Source organism: Nestor notabilis, unplaced genomic scaffold (genome assembly GCF_000696875.1).
Source record: "Nestor notabilis isolate BGI_N333 unplaced genomic scaffold, ASM69687v1 scaffold2827, whole genome shotgun sequence".
Lineage (NCBI taxonomy): Eukaryota > Metazoa > Chordata > Aves > Psittaciformes > Psittacidae > Nestor > Nestor notabilis.
Window position 1 is genome coordinate 4,137 of NW_009934936.1, and position 27,306 is coordinate 31,442.

At 36.4% G+C, this 27,306-nt stretch overlaps 1 protein-coding gene across 1 annotated transcript in view; it reads left to right on the top strand.

Annotated features, from left to right (window-relative positions):
• Positions 1-1,897: 1,897 nt before the first annotated feature.
• The window catches only part of LOC104408086 (probable phospholipid-transporting ATPase IIB), a gene marked incomplete at its 5' end in the record, with an annotated part of 81,887 nt that continues 56,478 nt past the window's right edge, over positions 1,898-27,306 (top strand). The window contains 3 exons of the mRNA XM_010017567.1: positions 1,898-1,978; positions 9,198-9,273; positions 15,885-15,961. Coding sequence (XP_010015869.1) covers positions 1,898-1,978; positions 9,198-9,273; positions 15,885-15,961 — 234 coding nt within the window. The remainder of the gene's footprint in view (positions 1,979-9,197; positions 9,274-15,884; positions 15,962-27,306) is intronic.

Below are 27,306 nucleotides of genomic sequence, written 5' to 3' on the forward strand. Positions count from 1 at the left end.
GTGTATTAGTTTCATATGAATTATTTCTTGTGAACCTGATGAAAGTAGGTTGGAAGAACAAGGATGCAATGAATGAACTTTGTGTGAAAGACTTCAATAAATGGCTAATGGTTTAAGATAAAGATAATCTGTGAGAGTTAATGTTCAGGTTTGATTCATTTTTTTTAAAGCATATCTAATACAAAGTCTGTGGTTTTTGCAAGGTATGAAGTGAGAGATTTCTTGTCTGCAGAACATAAATAGAAATACAAATTAATTCTTTACAGAGCTGCACTTTTTTAAAGTCAAATATGTTTGATAAATATGCTGTAGATTAAAAAAACCCATTCATTTTGATCTGGAAAAGTGAAAACCATGATATTCAAAAATCTTGTAGCCATTTTATCAGAGGAACAAGAGAATACAAATGTGTCAGATCTTAAGATGTTAACACAGGTGGACAGTTGCACTTAATTTTTGCAGTGCTCAAGTTCTCTGATATTCAGATGTTATTTTTGTGCTTATACCCAAAATTATGATGGCATGCTTTTAAAAATAGGTACATTTGAGCCAAGCTGTGGTTATACTCCATGAAAGAGGCTGTAAATTTCATTCTTATTTTGAAGGTAGCACGTTCTAGCTAGTGTGAACAGGGTATTGTAGCCATGTAATCTGCTCCCAGAGATGATGTCCGATTAGCCTTTAGCAGGATTCATCCAGTTATAAAGGATGGAGATAACCCAAATAGTTAGGTGCTACGTAGACTGAGAAGGTAGACACTCTTGCATTTGATCAAGTGTTATGATTCTTAGGTTGACTGGGATTTGTTATCAAACATCTGCTCCTCCCCAGAGTAGAAATTGGATCTGTGCATGAATGGTCTTCTCGTGTTGAAATCTCAGCTACTGTTGGTCTAAAGAGCACCGAAAAAGCTTGCTTTTGTGATAAGAAGGAAGCTCTTTGTATTAGGTTTTTAACAGTTAGTTGGTGGCATTCTTTCTGCGGGAGGTAGATGTTTCAGAACAATTACCTGATGAAATAATTGTTTCAGAATTTTAAGGTGAACCTCCCTGAGCCTCTTAAGGGCAGCTCTTAAGAGATCTGAAAATCGACAGATTTTTAGTTTTCTTTCTCTGTTTATACCATAGTGCCATCTTATTTATAGAGCCTATTTTTCTTAGGTAGGTAGAAGTGTTCATGGGTTGTTTGCTGTCATGAGTAGTAGTACCACATATATTAGACCCGATTTTATCAGACTGGTTTAGTGTATCCCTGACTTTAAGCATTTGAGTAATCCTGTTAATGCATCCAGGCTTTCTTGAAGCTGATGGGGTTTTCTCATGGGTTGACTGCAGCAGTGCTTGAACATTTAGGAGAACTTGCATCAATTTCATTGTTTCCTCTTGTTATTCACTTGGCTTTGTCCTTGCTGGATAAGTACTTTGTTTCCAGTTTCATTAAAAACAAACAAGCAAAAAAACCTAAACCAAAACAACACAAACAACCTCCCCCCCCCCCCAAGCCAAACAAACAAAAAACACTTTAAAAGAACAAATGGGGGGAGAGAAAAAACTTATACTGTTATAAGTTAAAATGGGACTGTAAAGAGAACAGAAACTAGATAGAATTTTTAACTCATGTTATAAATGTAAAAAGTTCAGTGTTTGAACTATCAACACGTTTGGAGTATCATCTTGGATCTGATTCCTTCATAGCAAAATGTACTGAAAAAATAGCATGGATTTTAGTTGGGTAAGAAGTTTGTTAACTTAATTTGGGTAAGAAGTTCGTTAACTTAATTTGGGGTGGGAAGTGATGGGAGTCATAACTGGAATCTTTACCAGTAAAAACGGTAATATGTGATTCAAAATATGTGATTGAGTTGAAATAATAGTAAGTACATTGGTTTGTTTTACAGGATCTGTTTTCAATCAATGCTTATGTTTATGCTCAGAAGCCACAGCTGGATATTCACAGTTTTGAGGGTACCTTCACACGGGTAAGTAAAGTATATAAATACAGTTCTACTTCTGTCTTCCATTTTTCAATGTAAGTGAAACATATACTTACTGTCAAAGTTGTACCAGATCTTTTTTTTTTCCCAGCTTTAATGCTATTCACATATTCAAACCAAACATGATAATAACAATGTAGTAATTTCTGTGACATTTTTCTGTTATTTTCAAAAGGTGGCCTGCTGAAATTAACCCTTTAATGTAGGTTGTCTTAGGAGGTAGTAATTTTTTTTCTTATCTCTTTACAGATTTGTAGCTTTAGATTAGCAGATAACAGTGATTGTTTTGTTTATTTTAGCCAAACTCGGTGTTAGTAGACTCATTCCCCTTGATAGTTTGTTTCTAAAATAATTTGAGAGAATTAAGTACTGTGGAGGTATAGAAGGGTTGTTTTGTTTTGGTTTTTTTACCCAGGTGACTCAAATTGGTAATGGATTTTGTTTAGTAATTGGAATTCGAGTTCACAGTTCTAAATACACTGATGAATGAGATATTGCAGTTGTTGGCTCTCGAAGACCAATTTATACTAGTTATATAGTTCACTTTGCCTATAAAGTAGATGTCATTTGCCCACGCCTTCTAAAGCTGTAAGCAACAATGTTTGTTTAAACCTTGTATTGAACAATTGTCCAAATAAAACTTCTGTTAGCAGCTGTAAAACTCATGTTATTCCTGTCCCAGTGGCTAAGTGTATACTTTTCTAAATACAAATTGAACTCCTCAGAGCCTTTTTAACAACTCTGGTACATGTAATTGAGACATTGGGAAATCATCACTAAGCAGTTGCTCCCTGTAGTGAGTTCTGTTTCTACATGTAATAAGAGGTGTATGATTCAAGCCTCCCTGATACGTGTAAGTAAGCCTGATGGATTTTATGCTATCAGGTCTGCATAGGTAGTGCTTTAGCCAACAGAAACTGCCCTCCCTTCCAGTTTCAGTAGGAAGGGCAGTTTAAACTGCACTTGTGTGTGCATGCATCTGAGGGCAGTGCCCTCAGATTTCATTCACATGGATGACACTGTAGATATTTTTAGAAATTGTTTTTCTTTTGTTAACTGTGTACTTTCTGCATAGTGAAATGTTGGTTTAGGCTGCTTGTTTACTGATATAGTTCTCTGCTGCTGCTTTGAGCTCTTGCTTTGTACACTAAATCAGTTTTTGCATCTAATTTCTATTTTATGTTAAAGTAAAAAAAAATTAGTGTGCTTAGTGATGCTAATGCATACATTTTTCCTACTTAAGCGTTGATGTTCAAAGAATTCTTGCAAGGGTAGGTTGACAGGGTAATAGCACATTGATTTTTCTTTTCTTTTTTTCCCCCCATTATGAAGACAGAGTACTAACAATGTAGAAGACAAACTTAGATCATTTCAAAAAGTGCATGACCATAAAACAAAACAGAAACTTAGGTGCATTGCTCTGGAGTTTTTATGAGGGAACAACTTCTTTTAAGTACTTCTGCCTGAGAAATATATCCACAACAAACCTGATAGATGACAGAAGATACTTTTTGCAGTACACCTGCATAACCATGTCAGGAAGAGTTAAAGCTCTGCTGTACTCCATTCATATCTGCCAGCTTCATAGGAAGTCGTTTTGTGTTGTTCTTCGTGGATTTTGGCGTGTTACGTGTAGTCAGTGCGTGAAAGTGTGTGTATGTCCTTGCATGGGCATGCAGGAAGGAGCATGTCGTGTCCTTAAGTAATGGCATAAGTTAATTCTTTTACTCCTTTCCCATCTTATGTTGAGTCATTTTTTAACTCTGTATTTGCTGTTAGAGAATTATCTGTTTTGAAGCAATGGTTGTGTTCACTTCAATCTGACTTAATTTTATGTTGCCATTGGAGGGAATGATAATATGTTTTGCAAGTCCTTTCAACTCACCTTCCTTGTGCTGGCACTGTGTCCTGGGGTCAGCTACAGCAGTCATTTTTTTCTCCTCCTTAGTAGCTGGGGCAGTGCTGTGGTTTTGACTTTCAGCCTGGGAACAACGCTGATAACACCGATGTTTTTAGTTGTTGCGCAGTAATGTTTACTCTGACCAAGGACTTTCTCAGTCTCATGCTCTGCCAGAGAGGAGGGGAAGCCGGAAGGAAGCAGAGACAGGACACCTGACCCAAACTGGCCAGAGGGCTATTCCATACCACAGCACGTCATGCCCAGTATATAAACTGGGGGGAGTTACCCAGAAGGCCCAGATCGCTCCTTGGGTCGGGCTGGGTATCGGTCGGCGGGTGGTGAGCGGTTGTGTCCTCTCCCCTTGTTATTTCCCTTATCATTATTGTTATTGGTGGTAGCAGCAGTGGTTTGTATTATACCTTAGTTACTGGAGAGCTGTTATCTCAACCCGTGGGAGTTACATTCCTCCGATTCTCCTACACATCGCTCTGGGAGCAGGGGGAGGAAGAAGAGGGAGAGTGAGCAAGTGGCTGCATGGTTCTGAGTTATTAGCTGGGCTTAAACCATGACACACTGACAGCCATGCAGACAGCCAGACTAGGGAGCTAACATGTAAGAACCTAATCTGACCCTGTCCAAAATATACGGGCCAGCAAAAAGAACATAACAAGAATAATTAACTGTGGGATTGGGGTGGGGAAGGAATCTCTTTCTATGATGCAACTAAACGAATGTGTATTCTTCTATTTCCCTGCTTTTTTGTTGATGTGGGTTGTTGTGCTGCATCCTATCAGGTGGGAGTAGGGCTAGAAAGGGTCAAATGAAAGTGGTACAGTGGTTCATTCAAGGATTAAGTATTTAGTCTCAAAGGCCTCTGTCATGATCTGAAAAGGAAAAATCTAATAAATTATAGCTTTGGAACCTTTTAAATGTCTACATGAAATTTGTCATGGTCCTTGGTCAGCTGTATTATGAATTCAGGACTGAGAGTAGGATATATTAAATTTTTATTTCACTGCTCATCTGTCCTTTCTCTGCACATGCAAGAGCTACAGACTAATTTCCTAGAAGAAGAACTGTAGGCAGTTTAAACCTGTATGATCAATACTGCACATGACTTCAGAAAATGAGCCTAAATATGAAGCTTGAGTACAGTGCTGAACTGCATATTCTGGTAATGAATTTAATTCAGAATCTGAAGACCAATAAACACACAGCTGCCAAATGAAATTCAGCCCAGCAGACCTTAAGTGGAAACTTTGTCAGTTGGACAGAGAAGCCCTTGTACATCAAATTTCTTCTACTGGAGTGAGTGATGGATTTCGTTTACCCCAAAACATGTTGTTTGGTTAGCTGTTGTAGTGTCAGAAAAATTGCAGAACTGTTTCTCCTTACCATAGACATGGTCTTCTTCAGGAATCAGAGTCTTTGTCCGTTCCCTGCTCCATCTATCCCTACCATCTCTTCAAAAGTAAAGATAAAAATAATGTGAAATTGCTGAACTCGTAACTTGTAAATATGCATCTTATTTTCATTTGAGTAACTTACAACAAATGAAAAATAACATTGTCATCATCTGTTTGAATATGCAAGGTGTGATATTTAGGAAACTGAGTGAACTGTTGTAAGGTGGAAATGTTACACGAGGGTGCAAAGATGTGAAAGGATCATAATGAAATAACCAGAAGCTAACTGATCGTCCAGACCATTCTGTTGATAAACATGACATGAGTGGAAAGAGATATAGCTCATTAGACATTTTCCTATTTTGAATTACCTAAAAGGAGGCATTTCACTAAGAATTGTAGCAGCTAGACACTAGACAAGTGACCTGTATAACCTTCTAGCATTCAAATAGGAATAAGTTGTACAGGTTAATTACATATTTTTATGGAGAGCAATTGCCTATTGTTTTAATTTTGCTGGCTTTATTTACAATTTCTTTCTTCTTTGGTAAGAGACAGCAGTATCTATCTTCCCTTCCTAGATGCCCATTTCATAGATGTCTGTCATGTTCCTCATTGGAGTTCGGATTTATTTAGTCATGTCTAGTATGGAAGCTACATTGACCACCCTTGTTGCCCTTTTTGAACATTTTTTAGTTCTTTGTTTCTGTTTGGAATAAGGGGAGGGGAGGAAGGATTTAAAACTTGGATTTCTTTGTATAGAAGCATGATTTCTAAGCTTTTAGCTTGTTACCGACTATTAAGTTAGTGGTTTGGTAGATTTTTAATAATCCCAAAATTTTTTTTTTTGAATACTCATGACAGTTTTGGAGTAGTTACGAGTTCTGAGTAGTTTTGATCAGCTCAGAGCTCATCACTTCATGAAGTTGGCAAGTGCATCACTTTACATGTCACTGTATGGGATTTCACCTGTCCACATTTTTGTATGGTATACTAACCTCTACAGTATTACCCACATTAAACTGTAGGTGTTTTTTCTATAGCTGTTTTGTTATGAAATTTTGCTTTAGTCTTTCTTAAAATTATAAAGTTATGCAAAGATACAGCAGTGAACATTTCTTTGAATTCCACAGCTTTTCTGTATCTCTTGTGCACATTAATTCTGTGGGAATGGCTAGTTAAAACACAAAGCTCCTGTAAAAATTCAAATTCTTTCTTCATGCTGGAATTCAACATAATGTATGGTATTCACATCTACGTCCTCTCACTGTATGCTGATGATTGTGAAAGACTGATCCATTCATTTCCATGAGGGTTGCAGCATTTGACTAAAATACGGGTCAGCTCTCTGTTAGCGTTCATCATCCTATATGCCTGCTGGAGACTTCTCTGAAAATCTTTGAAGTACAGAAGTGAGTTTCTATAAATAAAAGCATTTTCCTTGTACACCTATACATTTTTTTCAGTTTACCTAGTCAGGCAGTAAGAAACTCCACGTATTTCTTATTTAGAATACTTGAGCAGAATTTCCTTTTTTTTTTTTTTTTTTTTTCCTGCAAGTAAGTTGAAAAGCTTGAACTATGCAGAATAGTTTTTGGATAATGAAAAGGCATCACAAGGTTAACATGTGTCACTGACTGAAAACAATCTGTGATCTGTGCATCTCATGGCATGTTCCGTGAAGTTAAGTTTCTTGCTTAGTGCCAGGCCCACTTTTCAGGTTGAAGACGGCAGCTTTCCACTCTCACCACAAATGGCTGATCAGCGCTGTCTGTATGAAAGAGTTTCAGGGAAGTTGTCCTGTTACATTCAGAAATTCTTGAAAAGCCCATGATAGGAATTGAAAAATTCCAGTTCTGTTTTCAGCTCACATATGACTAGTTTATGTCCTATTCTAGCCTTCTAGAAACAGATTCTGAAACTTCAAAATAACTTCCATATGGAAACTTGCCACTGGATATGGTCATGTTTTAACATTGTATGCATAGATGCCAATCTCTTCACCGACTGCTGTGCTCCAAACAGCTGCAGTTAGTATTTTTACTGTATTACTAGCATCTTATTCTGGAAAAGCTAGTATTCTTAGATCATTTCTACTTAGACTTAACGTGTCTATACACTGCTTAACTAGGCTTTCAGGAAGCAGAAATAATCACAGAGTCTGAATAACCCAGGAAAAATCATAAATCAAACCAGGAGTCTAAGCATTATGAAGTTAAGAAAAATTATCCATGGATAATTAATGAATTTAGGCTGTGGATGAACCATATAAAAAGAATTCTTCTCAGAAAATAAGTTACGAATGTTACATAGATGATTGATAATTGCTATAAATGATGATAACTTCTTGAGCTAGATCAGAATACTTTTCCTATATTTAATGTTTCGGTGATCAAGGTTTTGTGTGTTACTACTACTACCAATAATTTTGAATATTGCTGGAGCTGCTAATTCTGTTTTACCTTCATAGATATATTTTCAGTTATCTAGATCTGAACATTCCTTGGGCTATCAATATTAGGTACTTTTGCTGCTATGTAGCAACATCTTAGAATTCAATTCTGCTCTGTGTAGTACTCCCCAACTAGTGAAGATTCCTACATGATATATTACTCCATTAGAGTTGCTGTCATCTCAAACCTAATATATTTTAACTGTTTAGAGTATGGCAAATAATTCTTGCAGTATTAATTCCTTCAGTAAGAATAAAAAAATATTTCTCTTTTTTTCATAATGAAAGACTAATCTTATAGAACATTGATGTATCTCGACAGAACTTCTTGTCTGAGTCTTGATTAAAAACTTGTGGTTTTCTTCTTCCAGCTAATTCTATATCCTCTCTCTTTTCCGCTGTATTTTTGACAGAATGTTTATCTCTGCTTTTTAAACAATGATTTTGCTTCACTTAAGAGGATAAGAGCTATAGTTTCCTTGCTGTATAGGGATCTTTTGAAATAAATTCTAAAGCATATCTGTTTAGTTTGAGATTTTTCTTCTTTAGGAACAGAGGTTTCTAAGCAGCACATCCTCTGCTTGGTAGTTGTTTCAAAACAGAGATTAATAATGGACATAAGTTTTGATTATTGACATGTAGAATTTATTGTGTACTTTGGTAAATCAGTGCTCTTCCTTTTCCTGCAAAATGTTTAGCGCAATCTGTAATTCTGTCAAATACACTTGATTATTCTACCTCCTAAACTTTCTTTAGTTGTAAACAGCACATTTCACGGCTGCTAATGACTAACAAATCTGTACACACTCCAAATTGATTATGAGAGATTAAATCTGTTTACAATCTATGAATCATTATTGCTTGGGAGGAAAGAGGGGAACAAAAAAAGGAAAGCTTAAAATAATCATGGAAGCAATTTCCTATGGGAAGTGTTTTCCCCACTGGATTTGTATTTTCTAAATATGTGGCAAGACAACACAAGTGTGCATTTCTTTTAAAAAGTGTAAATAGTTTTCCCTGAAGTTGATATAATGTCATTTGGGTTGCAAAATGATGATGACCGTAACTTATTGTGTGGATTGTAGATGATATAAACTGTTGTAGAGAATAAGGTATTAATTTTTGGTGGTTAGTGTTCATAACTCACATTAAGTGTTTGGTATAGCAAACTGTTACATCTGAGGAAAAGAATATGTTTCTTTTAAAGCGATTGAGTTCTTTGAATATAATTTGTTTAATACCAACTTCAATCAGTGTTTCACTTCTTGGAAAGTTACTCTTCTGTGTACGTACAACAAATAAAATGTGTGCAATGAATACTACTACACAGCGATTGATACAGGAATGCAGACATCCTGTGCAAGTTATTCAGATGGTTTGGCACTGTTCTTAACTATGACTATTTGTGATGCTGATTTACTTACTATTTGTTCATGTTTTTAACAGGAAGACAGTGATCCAGCAGTTCATGAAAGCCTAAGCATAGAAAATACGTTATGGGCAAGCACTGTTGTTGCCTCAGGTAAGAGTTACGATAGCAAAGCCAATAATGTATCTAAAATTTTCATTCTCACAGTATGAAATATTAATGGCTTTTGAAAATCTTTTCGCCTCCCAGCCTGTTCATCTCTCTCTTCTCTCTTGTCTGCCCTCCCATCGGTTCCATCATGCTACCCACAATATTTTCATACCTTTTTAATCCTCCTTAACAGTTTTCTTTGGAGGAAGGGGGGAAAAGTAAAAAAAAATGTTCTCCATCCAACTTGTGAAGTTGGTCCCTACTATGAAGGCTTCTTACATCAATGCAGGGCCTGCTTGAGGGTTGTGGGGAAGAGTTCAATGTTGAGGAGGTGGCAAAGAGTCTGTGACTGAACATTCCAGAGTGTGAAAACATAGCCATGCTCTTTGATGCTCAGTGTTGTTGGGTTTGATTGCACTGGGAAACTAGTTTTTCTGTCAAATGAATGATGCCTAAAACTGTTCTCAGATTTTTAACTTAAGTAGCCACAACCTGTAACTGCATGTAAAAAGATGCTACTCGTGAATTATAAATTTCAGTGCAGTGTAAATTTGAGTTTGTTTTTCCCCGAAGTTACATGTAAGAGGGGAAAGCTACACTCAAAGAGTACATGTTTGCAAAGTCAGAAATTCTGTATCAGTAATTTTGAATTTTAATTGAAAACAGTTCATGTTTTCATTTCCAGGATTGATCATTTGATTTTGTTTAGAAGTTTAGCTAATTCCTGAGGCTTCTGGATCTGCATCTAAAGTTGGCACCCAAATTAATGGAAACAGTGCTCCTTAAAATTTATGCTGTAGCATATGTTTGGGGTTTTTTTACTTCTGAAGGATCTTGTGAAGGTTTTATCATTTATGAAGGACTTAGGCTCACTAACAATGATAGTAGTAGAAAATCTTGGGAGAAAATAATTCTCTTGTTGGAGCATGGTTTTGAATAGTGGAATAAGTCTCTAAGGGAGACTGGATGATATAAAGTAAAGTTATTGAATGGCTCTTCAAGACTGCATGCAGCCCCTTCTGAAGGGAAAAATAACTTGTGATCAAGTAATTAAAAATGGTGTTATGATGTGCATACACAAGTTGGTTAAATTAAGGTAGCAGAGTGAAACTATTTCCTACAGTAAATGATTTGTGACATTAATTATATCTTCTAATAAAAACGTTGGCATATCATTGATTTCACTTATGTCATATCATGTATTAATTACAGTTTAATACTGTCATAATGTGCTTCTCTCGTGAAAGTACTGCCGTTATGAAGCATGTAAGATTTCTGTTTAGATATTTGCTCATTCTATATGGTATCATAAATCCAGATCCTAAGAATTACTCATTGCCTCTGTGGAGGTAATTTTAGCATTTGACAGGACTAGACCTTTAACAAAGAGGAGGAAATTACGGCCTTCAGTCTCTTGCTTATCAGATAATGAATTTTTAAGGTCTTATAGGTGCACTGTGCATATAGTCATGAAGAAGACCATAAGGCAAAATAATTAGCAGTTCGTTAAGATGTTCTAGATTTAGCTGATAACTGATGTGTCACAGTTGTTTTCATCTCACTTCCAAGTACATAGCTAAGTTAAGATACTTGATGCTAGCTAATTAAATTTGACTTTTTGTAGGGTTTTTTTTTTGTGGTCTTGTTTTGTGTTTTTTTGGGGTTTTTTTTTGGTTTGTTTGTTTTTTTTTAATTAGACTTCAGAATTGAATTACTGAGATTTGTGACAACTAAAAATCTTGTTAATAAAAACACTTGTCACTGTCTGACTGTGTGATAAACATCTACAAAGCGCCTTGCTTAAAGCCTGCCATGGCAGGGTATCAGAGATGGACTCTGCTTACACAAGTTTACAGGCACTTCTGCATCCCCTCCGGTACCATGGCCTATCATAGTCCTTGAATATATATGAAAAGTTTAGTGGAAGATACTGCTTGCCCACAACCTCTGCAGACAAGTGCCACTCAGATTCCATGAAAACAGAAGAATAAACAGCCAGCAGCATATCAAAGTCTGCTGTTTTTCTACTCCATAGATAGCTAGCTCACCTCAGCCACGCTTATATCCATTTCAGACTCCTTACTGTCTAGGCTCACAGTTCTATTATGTGCAGGAATCTTTGACTCAGAAGTGTAAGATGTCTATGCACAAGCCTAATCTTGTATTACTTTGCAACTTTGATTCAAGAAAGTGGGTTTGTAGGCTGTGCCCAGATGGTAGGAGGTAGAATTCTACCCTGCAACATTGCCTGCATAGCTCTTCATTCACTAGAAAACTCTTCAGTATGGCAGTCTTTACAGCATCCTAGCTTGGAAGGCTGCTTCCTTCAGTGCTCCTTTAAGCAGCCCGGACACCATGTTACTAAGCCAAGGAAATATGTGCCTTATTGCTATTGGGACTGTGTTATGCCCTTGCGAATCCCTTGGGGGTTGTTACAAAGCATTCTGGGTCAACTTGCACTTCTATCTTGACCTATTACTGACTGATGCTCTCAGCCTTGGGGGTGGATCAGGGAGCTACATCACTAATGCCTGGGATTGTAGCTGAGTCTCAGATACAAAGCCTTATTTAATTTGTCAAAGGTATTGCGTAGGACATTCAGGGCAATTGTTTGGCGAGGGAGTTCTCCTTCTAATTTTCCTCTTTCCAGTGATTAAATATATGCTGAATTTCCTGATCTTCCCTTTGATATGTTACATAAAACACACTGCATCATCAGCTAGGAGAGCCCACTGTCTCCAAGACACATGCTGTTGCTATTTGTCAAGGTGATACGGAGGGCCAAGGTCAGGCTAAGAAAAGTGTTTGGGGAATTATGTGGGGAATACCTTGGAAAACTTGAGCTCTGGTTGCTGATGTCTTGACAGTTCTAGTGGAGAGAGACCACAAATCAATTATCTTTGCAGATCAGTAACAGTAAATGTAACTGTATAAAGGTCTCAAGGAATCTTTCCAACTACATGTTGAGTGCAAATTACCAAAGCTCAGGAAAGTATCAGGATACTACAGTAATGGATTCTACAGGGAAAAAAAAAGAAAGAAAAAAGAAAAGTCTATTGCTAGGGAGTACAAGTAACAAGAAAAATATTCTCTATAATTTTAAGACTATTTTTTTTTAATTTTGGGAACCACAGAATTGGTTTAACAAAATCATGTAGTGTCAGACAACTCAAGCTATTCCACAGCTTTTTTTATATCAACAATTAAAGTTCAGGAGAGTGAGATTTCTCAAACTTCTACATTTGGAAGGTGCTTACTTTCCTCTGTTTCAATATGTCTCCTTACCCCTAAAGCTAAATAGAAAAAAAAATGCTAAATGGAAAAAAAAAAATAAATTACCATTTTGTCACACCTAATATATGTTATATACCTACATGAGCTAGTTTTAGAATTGATAGCTTAGGTACCTAAATGGAGATTCTAACTGCTACCAAATCTGAGGTGCTTTCTGCCTCTTGCTGTAAAGCCCTGACATAAATTTGGTGCTGTGTATGATGTTTATCCTAACCACAAAAACTACAAAGGCTAATTTGGCAGCGTCACAGTGGAAGCTTCTGGAAGGGCTGGAAATTAAAAGCCCCTCTCTCAAGTCTGAAGCATGCAGCCATCCTTTTGTTACGCTTTCAGAAGTGAGATAGGAAAAAATATTCTGACTCTTCCACTTACAGGCAACAACCCAGTGAGTTTCAGAAAGGTAGCAGCAAGGTATGGAGTCTTATGTGCCATTCTTAATATCTATATTATTGCTATGGAATTAATAATAGTGCCTGAAAGGAAGGTTTGGTTAGTGAAAACTTTAAAAACTTATCACTGAAGAGACAACTTTAAATATAACCAAGTAATTTAAACCACTAAGTATTCTGAAAATATCTTCTGTTATCTTTAATTAAATTATTCTCAGATCATTTGTGTCCGTTGCATTACTGACTGTGGTGTTTGTTTGTTGAAAGCTGTTTCCTTTTGGAAACAGAGAGGAAAGTCAGTGATAAAAATTTAAAAAGCCTCAAAAGGTCCACTACAGTATGGACTTTAACTTTTTGCTCTCCATTTACTGTAATGATTAGTGTGGTTCAAACTCCAAACAAGATAATGCAATTTTCTGAGACCTGCTGAGATATCTATTAAGGGGACATTTGTATTAATGGAATTTTGTGTTCAGGTGTCAGTCTTTCAAAGTCACTTTAGATAAAATCAGAACAATTTGTATAACTTCACAGCTGTAAAAAGCACTATTTTGTGCCAAGGCCTACACACAAATTTAATTAATTTTGAGCTCCCTCTTGTTTTTGTATGGTTCACATAGTGCCTGGGATCATACACCAGATTCAGAGCATGCATGAATACTTGGCGTGTGCCCATTCTGCACAAGTGCTCTTTTGCATCTTTTCCAGGCCCACAACTTTATGCTAGTAGTATCTCCTGTAGCTTCTCTGTCTGTTGGCCACTCTGCCCTTACCAGTCAGAGGTTGCCTGGTTTTGCACGGAGGCCCATACATACAAATACTTGAGTCATTGCTTTTAATAAGAGCAGGCTTTTAGTACAGCTATGCTTCCAGGAACTCCAAATTGGATTCAGTTCCTTCTACTGTGGGCAGGGCACAGTTTAGTGCAAGTATGCATCTTTCTTCACAGCTGGTAATAAGCTTAGATTTGCTGAGGATAATGAGGGAGAGTAGTGGGTAAAAACCCCATCCAGAACACCAGAACTCTCCCTGGTGCAGTGCTATGGGACAACACTAGAATTAGTCTTTGAGTTCCCTGTACTGATTTCTAAGAAGCGCTAGGTTTAACAGTGATATTGTGCTAGTGACTAACATCCTCAAAACTTTCAAATCAAAGATCAACACCGTAGTGAAAGAAGCAGCTCAGTCAGATTTAGCTAAAATTATGATCAAAATTCATCAGAATGGATTTTATTCAACTTTCACCCTTGAAACCAACTTTTCAAAGAGCAAAATAGAGACAGGTAGGACAGCATGTTCTCCTGAGCTGCAGCAGCCCAGCCAGGTGAAATTTAGTGGAAAGCTGCCAGCTGGAACAGAGAAGTCCTCCCTAGCTTTTACTGAACTAAGGACCTACAAAAGCAGAGATTGTTGGGGTGTGCAGGAGCAGATTCCCTACACGGTGTTATCCAGTATATTCTGTTGGACAAAGGTCAGCTTAGAGGATCACCTCAAAATAGTGTGTCCCAAAGACATAGGGGCATTGGCTGGAGACCAGTAGAAAGAGTTCAGAATTATGGATCAATGACTATTACAAAAGCCAAGAGGAATTTTGGGGTATGTTGGAGGCATATTACCTCCATTTTAATGTGCAGATTTGCATGTAGAACGTGTAAGCAGAGGCAAACTATCTTTGGGGAAAATGTTGTATCAAGGGAATTGTTAAGAAAAAACTCTAGTACGGAGAAGAAAATAATAGGAGAAACTAATTTTTTATCATCCAAAACATGTAATGTATAGTCCCTGGTGTTTTGTATGTGGACTCTTAAGTTTTCACTTTTATGCTCATTTTTCAGTAAATGAAACTTCCTTTCTTTAATGCCAACATCTTTAACTGTCATCTTTTTTCTTTGTGTGTTCCTTCAATTTTTTATGACCCGTTACACTACAAGAGTAGTGATAGCAGATCTTGCATGTGGTCCTGATTTCCAAAGACTAATTAAATTAATGTCTGATGTATGTGTAATATTTCTGCAGTTTTTGAAGTTTTTTGAGCAGGGTGTTTCTGACATGTTAATTATTTCTTTATAGCATAAAGCCAACAAGAAGTAGTATTGGTAGTACTAAGTAAGTACTGCCATAAAGCCATTTCAGGTCACTTGAAAAAGTAGTAGAAATAAGGGAGTTGTTTTGTGCTATGAAGTGTGATAGTGGCAGATTAATAAAAAACTAAGTTTTTGTTTAATACAAAAATTTATTTAGTAATACTGAAGCCATATTTTACTATGCCATGCAGTAAAAATTGCCTGAAAGATAATTGGAACTGGGGAATCATTTTTATAAGTTAGTGAACAGGAGTTTGTATGGGATTCTATCAAGATAGTTAATGGAGTGAGGTAGATTTTTACATCATAATAGATGACAAATATACCAGGCTATTTGTGTGTGATGCCTTCATTGTACTCATTTTTGTATTGCTTGTGAAAGGCTGTTATGCTGTGCATTAACTTCTGAAAACAGTTGGAGACTATTTTAAGTTAAAATATAAGTTTTTAAGCAGTTACAATGAAAGGGAAGCATGTTGTAATTTCTTTAATTAACGCTCGCAGAAATGACAATGATCCTTCATAGTCACTTCTGGAAAAAAACATTCACAATACTATGGACATTGCATAAATGTTTGGGCTTTTCCATAAGTTTATTTGTTTGAGGGACAGTAAATTACCACAAGCATTATTTCAGTCAGATTTTCTCTTAACTACTTAATGTCCCTCGAGACATTAAAGGCCAGGCTAAATGTAGTTCTGGGCAACCTGATTTAGTTGAAGATGTCCTTCCTCATTGCAGGAGGGTTGGACTAGAGGAGCTTTAAGGTCCCTTCCAACCCAAACTATTCTGTTATTCTGTGATACTTGACACCTCTGCTTTACTTTTTGTTTGTTTGTTTTTCAGGAACTGTAATTGGTGTTGTCATTTACACAGGCAAGGAAACTAGAAGTGTATTGAACACATCCAATCCAAAAAATAAGGTAATTTAGCTTTTCTGTGGGATTTCCTATTTTTGTTTTCATAAAACTTAAAACCAGATTTACCTAAACCAAAAAATCTAGAAGTTTGAAATGAGAAATCCATGCTTGGAAGCGGTCTAGTGGAAGCTGTCCCTGCCTAAGCACGAGTGTTGGAACTTCAAGGTCCCTTCCAACCCAAACCATTCTATGATTCTAAGTCAATTCTGCTTCAGTCTCATTTCAGAAGTAAAATTATTCTTCCTTTAGTTAGGAGTGTTACAAGTACTAATGGGAATATTTGTCTTTTATGTATAAATGCACATCTTCAGGCTTTTATACTTCTGTCTCACAGCTAAATGTTAATTCTCACTTCACTTAGATTATTTTACTGTAAAGTATTTGGCTAAAGCTTCCCAGTGGTTTTAAGGAATGTTTATAACAGGTTACTAAAATGTACTCGGTCTCCCAGAGGAAGTTGAGCAAGGTAACTGCGATTCCAGTCAGGACCCAGAACACTCTTCCAGGGGTTTTTGTAAGCAATGAGAACATTATCAGGAAATTTGTCTGTGGAAAAGATACCAGAAGTTTGAGTGCCTCCCTCTGTATGAGGTTCTTTCAGTTCAAAACAAAGCAAATAGCTCTTCGTTTCATTGGTAATGTTTCTAATGTGAGTTGGGGAGGGCCCTCAATTATGGAGAAATTAAACTTCAGTTGTAGGCTGTATCTTACAACCTAAACCTGTGTTTAGTACCAAGATCCTTAATTATATTAAGAAAGGAAAAAATTCTTGCAAGAGGTTTATAAAAAAATCAATTGTGACAGGTTGCCATTTTCACACCATTCATAGTAAGTTGTTCTGAGTAGGAACATCAAGAATGAAATGATAATACAAATTGCTTGAAGCAGTTATTGCAGTCCCCTGAGTGTATTGATTTGTGTTTCTAATAAAGAGATGCTTTTAAATGTCTCATTGGCAGAGACAGGTAATATGTACCATTATGTGGATTAGGATGGCCTTTTATTATTTAATCTTTGTAATATATGTTTTAAAATAGAGTAAAATGAAACCAGAATGCTTATAGTGCATAATTATTTCCTCTTCCATCTAATACAAAGATGAGCCATTTAGTAATTTCTCTTAGAATTCTGAACAACTTCTTCCTAATAAATAATTCTCACAAGTGTTTAAAAGGAAAAATTATAGTAAATTCATTGGGGAGGATGCATAAATCTAACACTCTTTACCCAGATTCAACTGATTCTGAAGGTATATTAGATTTTTAGTAAATGCTTGGTTTTTCTGGGTTTTTTTTTTTGCGTGAACATTTCACACAAGAAACTATGATAAATTGTAAAAGGATTTGTGTTTTAATTTTCCCTGATGTTTTCACAATTACTAGTAATACTAAGTAGTTACTCCATATTTTCATCAGCAAAATATTAAGTAGCAGATAAACCTACAAATATAAGATCCAGCAGCATGTTGACAAGCTGCAGCATGGCTTTTACTATTATGCCAAAATAGTATCATCTTTGCATAATACTTTAATGTTACAGCTGCTAACAATTAAATACTGTGTTCTTTTATCTACAGTGGGAAACTAAATAATATTTTCATTAAGCACTAAGAAGCAAAATATTACATACACATACACAAACTAACAGAGGCAAATCCAAATTCTTTGGCATATATTGCATTATCTGTATATGAACACTATCTAAAATAATTAGTTTAGGAACAGTTCAGGGCAGGTTTAGACTGGACATGGGAAAGCATTTCTTTACCAAGAGGGTGGTCAAACACTGGAACAGGCTTCCTAGAGATGTGGCTGATGCCCCAAGCCTGTCAGTGTTGAAGACGCACTTGGACAATGCCCTTAGTAACAGGCTTTAACTTTTGTTCAGCCCTGAATTGGTCAGGCAGTTGGAGTAGATAATCTTTGTAGGTCCCTTCCAATTGAAATAGTCTAGTCTAATTAGAAATCATACTTTTAAATATCATTTTACCTGCCACTGATAAAACAGGTCATGCTTGTGTAACTAAACTGTACTCATTAATTTCCAAGGAGTCATGTTCAGTATTCTGAATATTTATATTCATTTTTAACTTGAAGGTGCTTGTATGTGTTATTCTATGCTAGTTAACCTTGCAGCAGGTAGACAAGCAGTAGTCAGTTCGCTTCTCCTCTGTGTATTTGGGAGAGGGAATCTTCCTGTGTTTTCTCAAGCTTGATAATAATAATCAGATGTTGGCTAGGGAATGTAGCATTAGCAGGCAGAAGGATGGCAAAAGGAGTCTAAAATAGTCTTTGAAATTAAAAGATTATTACAGTTGAGGGGTTACAGATTCAAACATTAAAAGAAAAAATAAACCTGTACCTAACTGTCGCTGAAACAAAATTGAAATTAAATTTAGCAATTGTGGTATTGCAAACTTCAAGAGGAAAGAAGTCTGCCCCCTCTTCTGCTTTAGAGAACTGTTCCAAATACTATTTGGAACTGGGTTTAAGTGGCAGACTGTCTCTCTTTGCTACACTTTGAAAACAATAAAAATAACACTAGAGATTTTCTTGCAGAATGTGTTGATATGCTCGTTAGTAGTTCAGTGATGCTCATGTCTTCTGGCTGTAGGAGAAAGCAAATACTGAGATCTCTAATTCTCAGTTTACATTGCTGAACTTCAGTGTCCAGAAATAAGAAATAAATATATGGGCCTGGCTCTTTTACCATTCCTCTCTTCATTGAAATACAGATTGATGCTTCAGTTGTATTTCTTGCTGGAATACAAAATTGCTGCTGTGCTTTGTACTACAAACTCAGTTTTTCTAACAGCAAACTTTTGGTTTTCCTGCTTAAGGATACATGCTTTTTGACTAAACGAATATTGAAATTTAGAGGTGCAGACCTGCTCTATAAACATAGAGCAGAAGACTAAAACTGAAAGAGGTTTAAGCAAACTTAGATGTGAAGAAGTGATATGGGTGTACCTGTTCAAGCATGTGTTTTTTCTGTATGTTAAACTGAGAAGGAGTTATTGTGTTTGCTGAAGTATTTAGTCATTCAGACAACCATTTTCTTAACTTAAAGTCAACACTTAGTTGTTTTATTATAATTATAAAAATGGTTTCATTGCCTAAGGATGCAGACACGGTCTGAAAAACACAAAGATAGAGAGAAGGGAATTTTCTTAATGGATCAATTCGATATGTTTTTAATTCCAAACAATATAAAGAAAAAATATTTCTGACAAGGTTTAATTTCAGTCTAAAATGATATATGTTCTGTGCTTTAGATGAATGTAGAAATGGTAGCAGCAACATTATTATAGTGTGATGACTCTGCATTTAACCTCATTGGCAGTCACAGCAGCTTACTCAGGAATGCAGTTCCAGCCTTTAAAGAAAAAAAAAAAATCAGATTGAATTGTGCTCCTCACAATGCTGTAATCAGTAATCAATCTTATTTGGATAGATATTCTTAAACCTTGGCTTTCTGGATGAAGTTGGACTTGTCAATGCTAAAGGTCATTTATAGGTGTTAATTAACCAAGAGGGAAATTAACGAACTAAGGTTATTTATTCATTTTGTCTGGCATTTTGCAGTATTCTCATTCTTGCCTATTTAAAGTACAGGATACTTTTTTGTTATCTAAATTTAGAATTGGTTTTGCGGTTTAGGTCCTTATAGAAAGCAAGATTGTTACCACAGTCCTTCAGTAAATGATTTGTTTCCATTGGTGGCAACAGATTTTGGACGTGCAGTTGAACACAATATACTTGGAGGGAGACAGAAATATATTCAAGGAAATGTATTTTGTGTACTAAGATTGAAACATCAAAATTACTTGGACTATGCAATATATATATGCACAATCAAAATATACACAGTAATGCATCAAAATGAGTAGAAATAAATATAACTCCTGAGAAAACAGTAGCCTCTGTAAAGGAGCTGCAGCATGTAATCTGCGTAGTGTGCTTCAGATTAGTACAAAAATAGTTTTTATGTTGCTAATCCTTACAAGCAGCATTCAGAACTCTTTTTGCCTCCCTTCCCCAATTATGGAATTCTGCATCTGCTGTTATGTTTTAACATCAGAAGTAAAACTTCATAGTAACCATTCAGTGCTCATCAAAATAGTAATGTTTTTTCCCTAATTCTTAACTAGCCCGAAAGCTAAATACTGCATGTCTTGTGGTTGGTGCTTTGCTGATTTTTATTTTTTTTTAAAGTTGTTTGTTTTAAACACACGAAAATCTAAGAACTGGTATATTGGTTTTCTTCTTTCCTGTGTGTGTTGCCCTAGGTTATTGAAAATGGCCTCACTGGTGACCTGCAAAGTAATAAAAAAATATTTCTATTCTGGTAAAGTGAAGCAAAAATTCACTTTTCTCTATCCTCCCACAAAACTTCTCTTCCTAGTGTTTTGTGACCACATTTACTTTTCTACATTTAAAAGGCTTCCCTATGTTTGTCCTTCTCTCTCCCTATGTTATGGGAATATTTTTTGAAAAATATTTCCTAAAAAAAGGACACCCACCATCCATTTCTCTATTTGCAGTGAAAGAGAGCGGCTGGAGCAGATTTATGTCTTCTCAGAAGTTGATACCACTTTGCCAATTTACCTGTTCAGCATAGCATTTTCTGTACTCAGAATACATACTTTGCCTGCCTTGATGCACTCTTTTGAACAACCTTAAATTTGATAGTCCAGCATGTTGTAGTTTAATTAGTAAGCCATTCTTACCTGTTCCACCTCAACGGCTGACATTCATGAGTCTGACTAAAATTTCTGTTCATGAGTACCTATCTTAACTTTAGTAACTCTTCAGTATTACACCACAAGTCTTCTCCGTAACAGAAGTAGAATAACATTGTCAATCCTGTTTGTTGGTATAGGCAGAGGGAAGAAAACACCCCATGAAATCCCCTATCAGAGAACACAAACAACTTGCTGTTACCTGAAGAGCTTCAGAAGGGCCTTAGAAATGTGTTGACTTTATCCTGCTGCTATACTGTTATGCAGGGGCCCAGTAACTTCACATGCATCTTTTTCTTATTAAATTGATAATTTGATGTTCACAGTCTATATGAGAAATAGAGTTTATTTCTGTGTCTGTATGCCTGTAGGGCCTAGTATAAAAGCAGAATTACAGAAGTTGCTATGTGGCTCTTAATGAAAAATTGCAAGGCTTTCTTTAGAAAAGGGTTTATATAGCACTTTTTACTGGAATGTGGTCTTTGTGCTTAATCCTCTTAAAAAACTCTTCTTCGTTACGTGATAAAGTTGAGAAAGCTGTCACAGATAGTAAATAGTCCCCAAACTTAGTTTGTCTCCTCTACCCAGAGCTTCTGTCCAAGCAAGTGCTTAGCCACCAGCTTCCAATGAAGTATGAGAATCCCTATTTTGGTGTACAAGAGAATTGTTGGGATCAGGCCATGAAGAAATACATGGAATGTTGTATATTGGTGCTTTTCTCTCCATATGCTGTTACCTCCAAGCAAAGGAAGGAAAGTAGCAAAAGATGGAAAATAGAATAGCCCCTCCCAAAGTCTAGAGAGTCTTGGTGAGGCTGAACAATGTTAGATAAAGGAGGAGGACAGAAGATGTCTTTCCTGAAAAGTTTGGGAAGAAAGATCTGAACAGCAAAGGAGCCACCCTTGTTGTTCCAAATCTGGGGTTAGAACATAGGATGCTTGGAAACAGTGAGCAGTGTTTTGGCAAACCAAAGGGAAAATTTCTATCCCCTTCACTCTGAGACAGAAAAAATATCTACGTGCTGTCATTACCAGTAACTCCATTAACTGAAATAGCAGAAGTGTGGATTTCAGTCCCCAGATGACTGTATGTAAAGAGTGTATTTCCACATAAAGGAATGAGGTTTTCAGTTTTATATAGAAAACTGGAAGAATACTAGCTTTATACCACTATGCTAAAACAGTGAGATAGCAGTAAGACTGAAAGTCTTGATTGACTTCTTTGAGTATGTATGTGGACAGCATTCACTTAAAGCAAACTAGTATGTTGTGCCGATTTTTATTTTTTTTTATTTTATTTTTTTTTTTTGTATGCTCCTATGTTTCTTTTGCAGCACTCTGCAACTTTCGCAATTGCTTCTTTTTGGAGTCGTGATACGACATTTTTATCCACATTACCAGTGCTTCTCAAACAGCAGTGTGTATATATATGTATTTATACTCCTCTTTTCATTCTTCTCTCCAAAAGTAAGAAAATGGTAATACTATGAATGGGGAAACTGGGGCAGAAGACATCAAGGGGGGTGGGTGATAGACAGAAACAAACACAAACAACAGAAAACCAGGAATGGAAAGTGGTCAGTTTAAGGTATTGGACTTCATTTCTCATACATACTGTTATATCTCAGATACTACTACTGTTTGGTTTGCATGCACATGATGTCTGTAGCCTTAGAGCAAACTTGATCCTAATGTATTTTCTTTGGCATCTGGAAAATATTAGATCATCACTTGCTTATCAACTTTGCTGTTATATCCCTGGGCTAGAGAATGAAGTTGTTGAATGACATGGCCTGCCACCAGTTCACAAGTTCCAGAGAACCTGTGCCCTAATGTCTAATTTCTTCTGAAAGCAACAATTAAACATATTATGCAATTGGTATATTAAGTCATGTGATAGGTCTTTTCTGGTTACTGTAATTTAGCATGCTGCAACTGCATCGCTAGGCAACATCTGAGTCACCCAGCCTAACTGCTGCTCAGGTACTGAACTGAAGAGCTTCTCTATGCTATGCTACGGTACTGTGCTACATAGAACATGGTACCACTTTGTTTACTCTCACTGCAGTGCAAAATATGTGCAAAGATATACAAATTAGATCTAAACAAAATAATGGTTATATAACAATATACAAAACAAGCAAGGGAATGGCTTTTTGGTAGTGAGAAAGTATTTTCTCTGTACTCTGGATAAATTTCTAGGTTTCCTGTATATTTTAGAGTTACCGTCAAACTATTCCGTTGATTTTGCTAGCTGTGGAATTCCAACAATGTTAAATTTATTCCCTGTTTATAAGGATATAGGAGGATAAAAACTGATATGTTCCAGAACGCGAATGACTAGCCATAAGCCATGTCTAACCAAGAGTCTTAAATTTTTATTGTTTCACTGAGAATTTTACTTGATGTTTTCAGATACATCACTTCCTGATTTGGAGACTCCCATTGAAAGTGGCTTGGATTTTATTTTCTTTTATGTTTTAAACAGGAATATGTTATGATTTGGCTCAGCAGCTCAAGGTTATTTCACACCAGTGTTTGAGGGAGGAGTTAAACCATTTCTGCAGAAGTCCCTAAAATCCCACAAAACAGTCTGAACAATTCTTAAAATACATTGTTATGGAATAGCAACCACTTGTTGCTTGTTCACTAGCAACACAGTGCACTTCATCTGTAGTGACCTGTAGGCTAAAACAAATGCTTTGGGGGTAAAAAAAAAAAAAAAGTTTGAATTTTTATCATTCTACAGAAGACAATGCGAAAGGGAGATTCCTTGTGTGGTTGGCTTGTGTTGAGTGTCCCTGTGAGCTTTAAAGGAGGCACTCCCTGATGTCTGTTTACTCTCAGCTTCTGCCTCTAGTGCTGCTAATCAGTTGCAGGAGTTTGCTTTTTCACTTGCATTGCTCCTTACAGCTTTGTTGCCATGCAGAGTTAATCATACCATTGGCAAAATGCAGCTGCTGGGAGGTGGAGAGGGTAGGGGCAAAGGCCACTGCCTCTCAGATGATACTTGTAACCTCACCTGATTGCTTAGAGCTCCATCACCTTCATAATGCTCTGCCTGCAATGCTGTGGTGGAAAAGCAAGCCACAGCATTGTGCAAGCCAAAGAGTGGTAACCAAAACACTGATGTTGGGGAAATAGACTGTTACGTTTTCTTGTATGTTAGGGTTATGTTCTGTGTGTCAGGTGTTTGTAGTAAGAGCAATGTACCACAGTTGACACTGATTTTTATGTCGGTTTTATGTGTTTTTTTTTTTTTTCTTATTCTGTTATCTTATTAGACATCTGAAACTTTTAACTTAATTGTTCTGTATGCTTTCCTCAGTAAAGATGAACGCACACACTCCTGGAACTTAGAGTTCTAAAAGCTTGATACTGCAACTGTCTGTGTCTAATATCAGTCAGGTGTGCCTAATAGCTCTAAGAGCTCTAGTGATTATTAGAAAAACCTGTATATTTTTTCTTTTGCATCACCTTAGTAATTAGTAACAATAATTAGTAGAATTCTTTTCATGTGTCTCAGAATTTGATCATTTTTTCCAAATATGGAAAGGAATTACATAGGAAGAGCAGAGAGACTAGTTTTTTTGGTGGTTGTGTTCAAAGCAAATTAATATTTTTTTTCCATTATTATGAAAGAGGAGTGTCTTAACTGTCAGAAAGTAGGATCTTTCAGAGACCTGCAGAAGATTCTTGAAATAGACAGTCATCTGATGGTCACATCTTGTATTGGGGTGCTTTATGGGCATTCTTGTTTAGCTGGCTAGCTTTTTCTTTTACATAGAGTGAGAACAGCAAGACAGAGCTTCTGTGTATTTTTATTTATGACACTTATTCATTTATGCAGCTGAAGTCTGATGTATTTCTCTTAAGTACAGGAGGTTCAGCAACCATCATGATTCACATGACTTGAAATCTTAATCTACACTGATGAATATCTAGAGGGAAAATTCTATGCATACCAGGACATAGTATTTGTTTTAATACAGGCTAAACATAGTGATAACTGAGGTAATTTGCTTATTTGTGTTTGTACCCTTATAGTAACAAGTTTGTCATATTCTTAACAAATATGATCCCTGCCCTTTTTTACCTCAGTTCAGAGTGCAAGCCTGTGGATAGATTTAGCATTAAAATCAGCATTCTGGCTTGTACTGGATGAAAATAATGTGGTTTAGATTGTGGATTAGTTTTCAAAGAGTGGATTGCTCTTCATATTCTTAAAGCTAATTCCCTTCCCATCGTATCTTTTGGAATGTATCCCAAAACACTGTTTATACAAAACAGTGTTCAGTTTAATTTCTTTTATGATTTAGAGACTTTGTGGAATCTTTTCTTAATCTCATAGTCTCCAGGGAATCTACTTAAATATTTAGTTTTATAAAAGCAAAGATAGATAATTTGTGACTCAGCTGAAAATAAGATTTACTGATGCCTTCAGGGTTTGAAGGATAGGTTTTTTTCTTCTTCCTATCACATAAACTGACGAAAACCCTATGTTATAAATTTGAAAGTGGTTGGACAGTTGTTTATTTCCTTTTTTTATTTTTTCTTTTTTTTTGGAAGGAACTGTTGATTTTGGGGTTGGGTTTTTTTGGGTTTTTTTTTTCCATTTACTGTGTTCTAATTGCCTACTACACGTATGGTCTCTGTTTATCAATCTGACCCTGCCAGCTCCAGCCTCTGCTTTGTATTGCATATCCTTTTCTTCTGGCTACATTCCCCCTTGGCTTGTTCTGCTTCTCCACCCTATAACACTGTTCTCTTTAATGTTTCTAGTAATTCCGCCTATCCGTTTCTTTCATCTCCACACAAACCTTGCACATCCGTGGTTTTCTCTGACTGTGCAGCATCTTCATGAAGAAGAAAGTTTAATTCTTTGATAAGATGAATTTTTCAAAAAAATATTGTTAGTCTGTCACAGTTCATTTACCTTGAAAAATACTGTCATGGTTATCTTGCACTTAAGCCACAATGAAGACCATGATCCTGGTTCACCTCTTCAACTCTGTCTGCATCCTTCTGTGTGCTGCTTCTTCCCTAGCCTGTGCAGCACTTTCCCCTTTCTTTTAAAGCTTCTTTCAGTGGAACTCACGTATCTGTCAGCTACTCTGCTATCAAGTTGTTGGCTTCAACTTGTGAATGCATGGTTGATATCTTAACAGGTTCATGCATGGCAGGAGGCTCGCCGTAAGCAGCTGAGTAGACGTTTCATTGACCTTCTCTAAACACGCCTTTGAAATTCCATGTCATCATGTTTACCCAAAGGTTCTCTGGCTGTATGGCCACCTCTTATTCTCACTTCTGGGTTTTTGTTTCAGCTATTACTGTATCATTAATTTTTCTTCAACACTCAAATCAACTTTGCTTGTTGCTTGGCTTGAGGCAGTTTATGCAGTACCTAGTTCAGGGCTGTGCTCAATATAAGAGGGCCTCTCTCTGGACTCGCAGTTAAAATAATAAAGCAAATCTATGTGTATTTACAGATACAGGGGTGTGGTTGTGAGGAATTAATTTTTGTGAATGAGATGCACCTAATCGTGCTTGAGCTATGAAATGGTACTTTTGAGAACACTGGGCTCTCATTTGAAGGGGTACCCATTAAAGCATCCACGTATTCCACGTATGCATCTTTCCCTGGCCTTTTTTTTCCTTTGGGATCAAAGCATGTATTCAGTCAGCATCTTACTCTTGCAATGAAGTAAAAATGTGTTTAGCCCTTCCTGTGTGACACAGACTTAAATTATCAAATACATTAGCTGTTGTTCTTACTAGTTTTGTAATTACTCTCCCCATTGTGAGGTTTGATTCCCTTTGTATGTACTGTTTTATTCTTAAATATAATTAATTCTATAAACAATAGGTGAGCTTTTAATGCCTTGCAAAATATTTTATATTTGATTTTTGACCTTTCAGTTTTCTTTAAGAACCTGTACAATTTATTTCTAAGTACTTAGGAGTTTTATAGTTGTACTACACAACAGTTTCCTTGTGGAAGGTCTGCTAGCTTCCAATGACCCTTAGCTGCCATCTGGTACAAATTCAAAGTGCTTCTGTCATCTGCTGCTAATTGCTGTCACCTGCATATTGCAGTCACTCTGAGCAACTTGGATTGCAGTAAAGCAGGAAGCATACTGCCTTGTATAACTGCAATCTATCAATAATACCCATGATTTCTTTATTAATATTAATTTAATAATAAAAGTAGTACATCATGAAATGGAATGAATTAATATAAATGGATTTTCATGCTTATTTTAATGGCTTTCGGGGTTTAGTCTGACATTCAAAATGTGTGTGGGTTTGGATTATGAATATATTTATTATTTCAGTATTCTTCAGCCTGTTTATTCTGGTAAGATTGTTCCAACTGAATCTTACAGAAGAGTTCTTTAATCTTTTTTGTAAGCTGATAAGCTTTAGTCAGGGCACTAGCCTACAGCACCATATTATATTAATGTATTTTACTTGTAATTTAGAGAACAAGAAGAATATCCTGATCTGAAGGCTAAACTGTCCCCTGTGGCACTTGCACAGCTGATAATCGTGAACTAGAAAGATGTGTATATCAAATAGTTTACAAAATGAAGCCAGCTGTGTTTCCC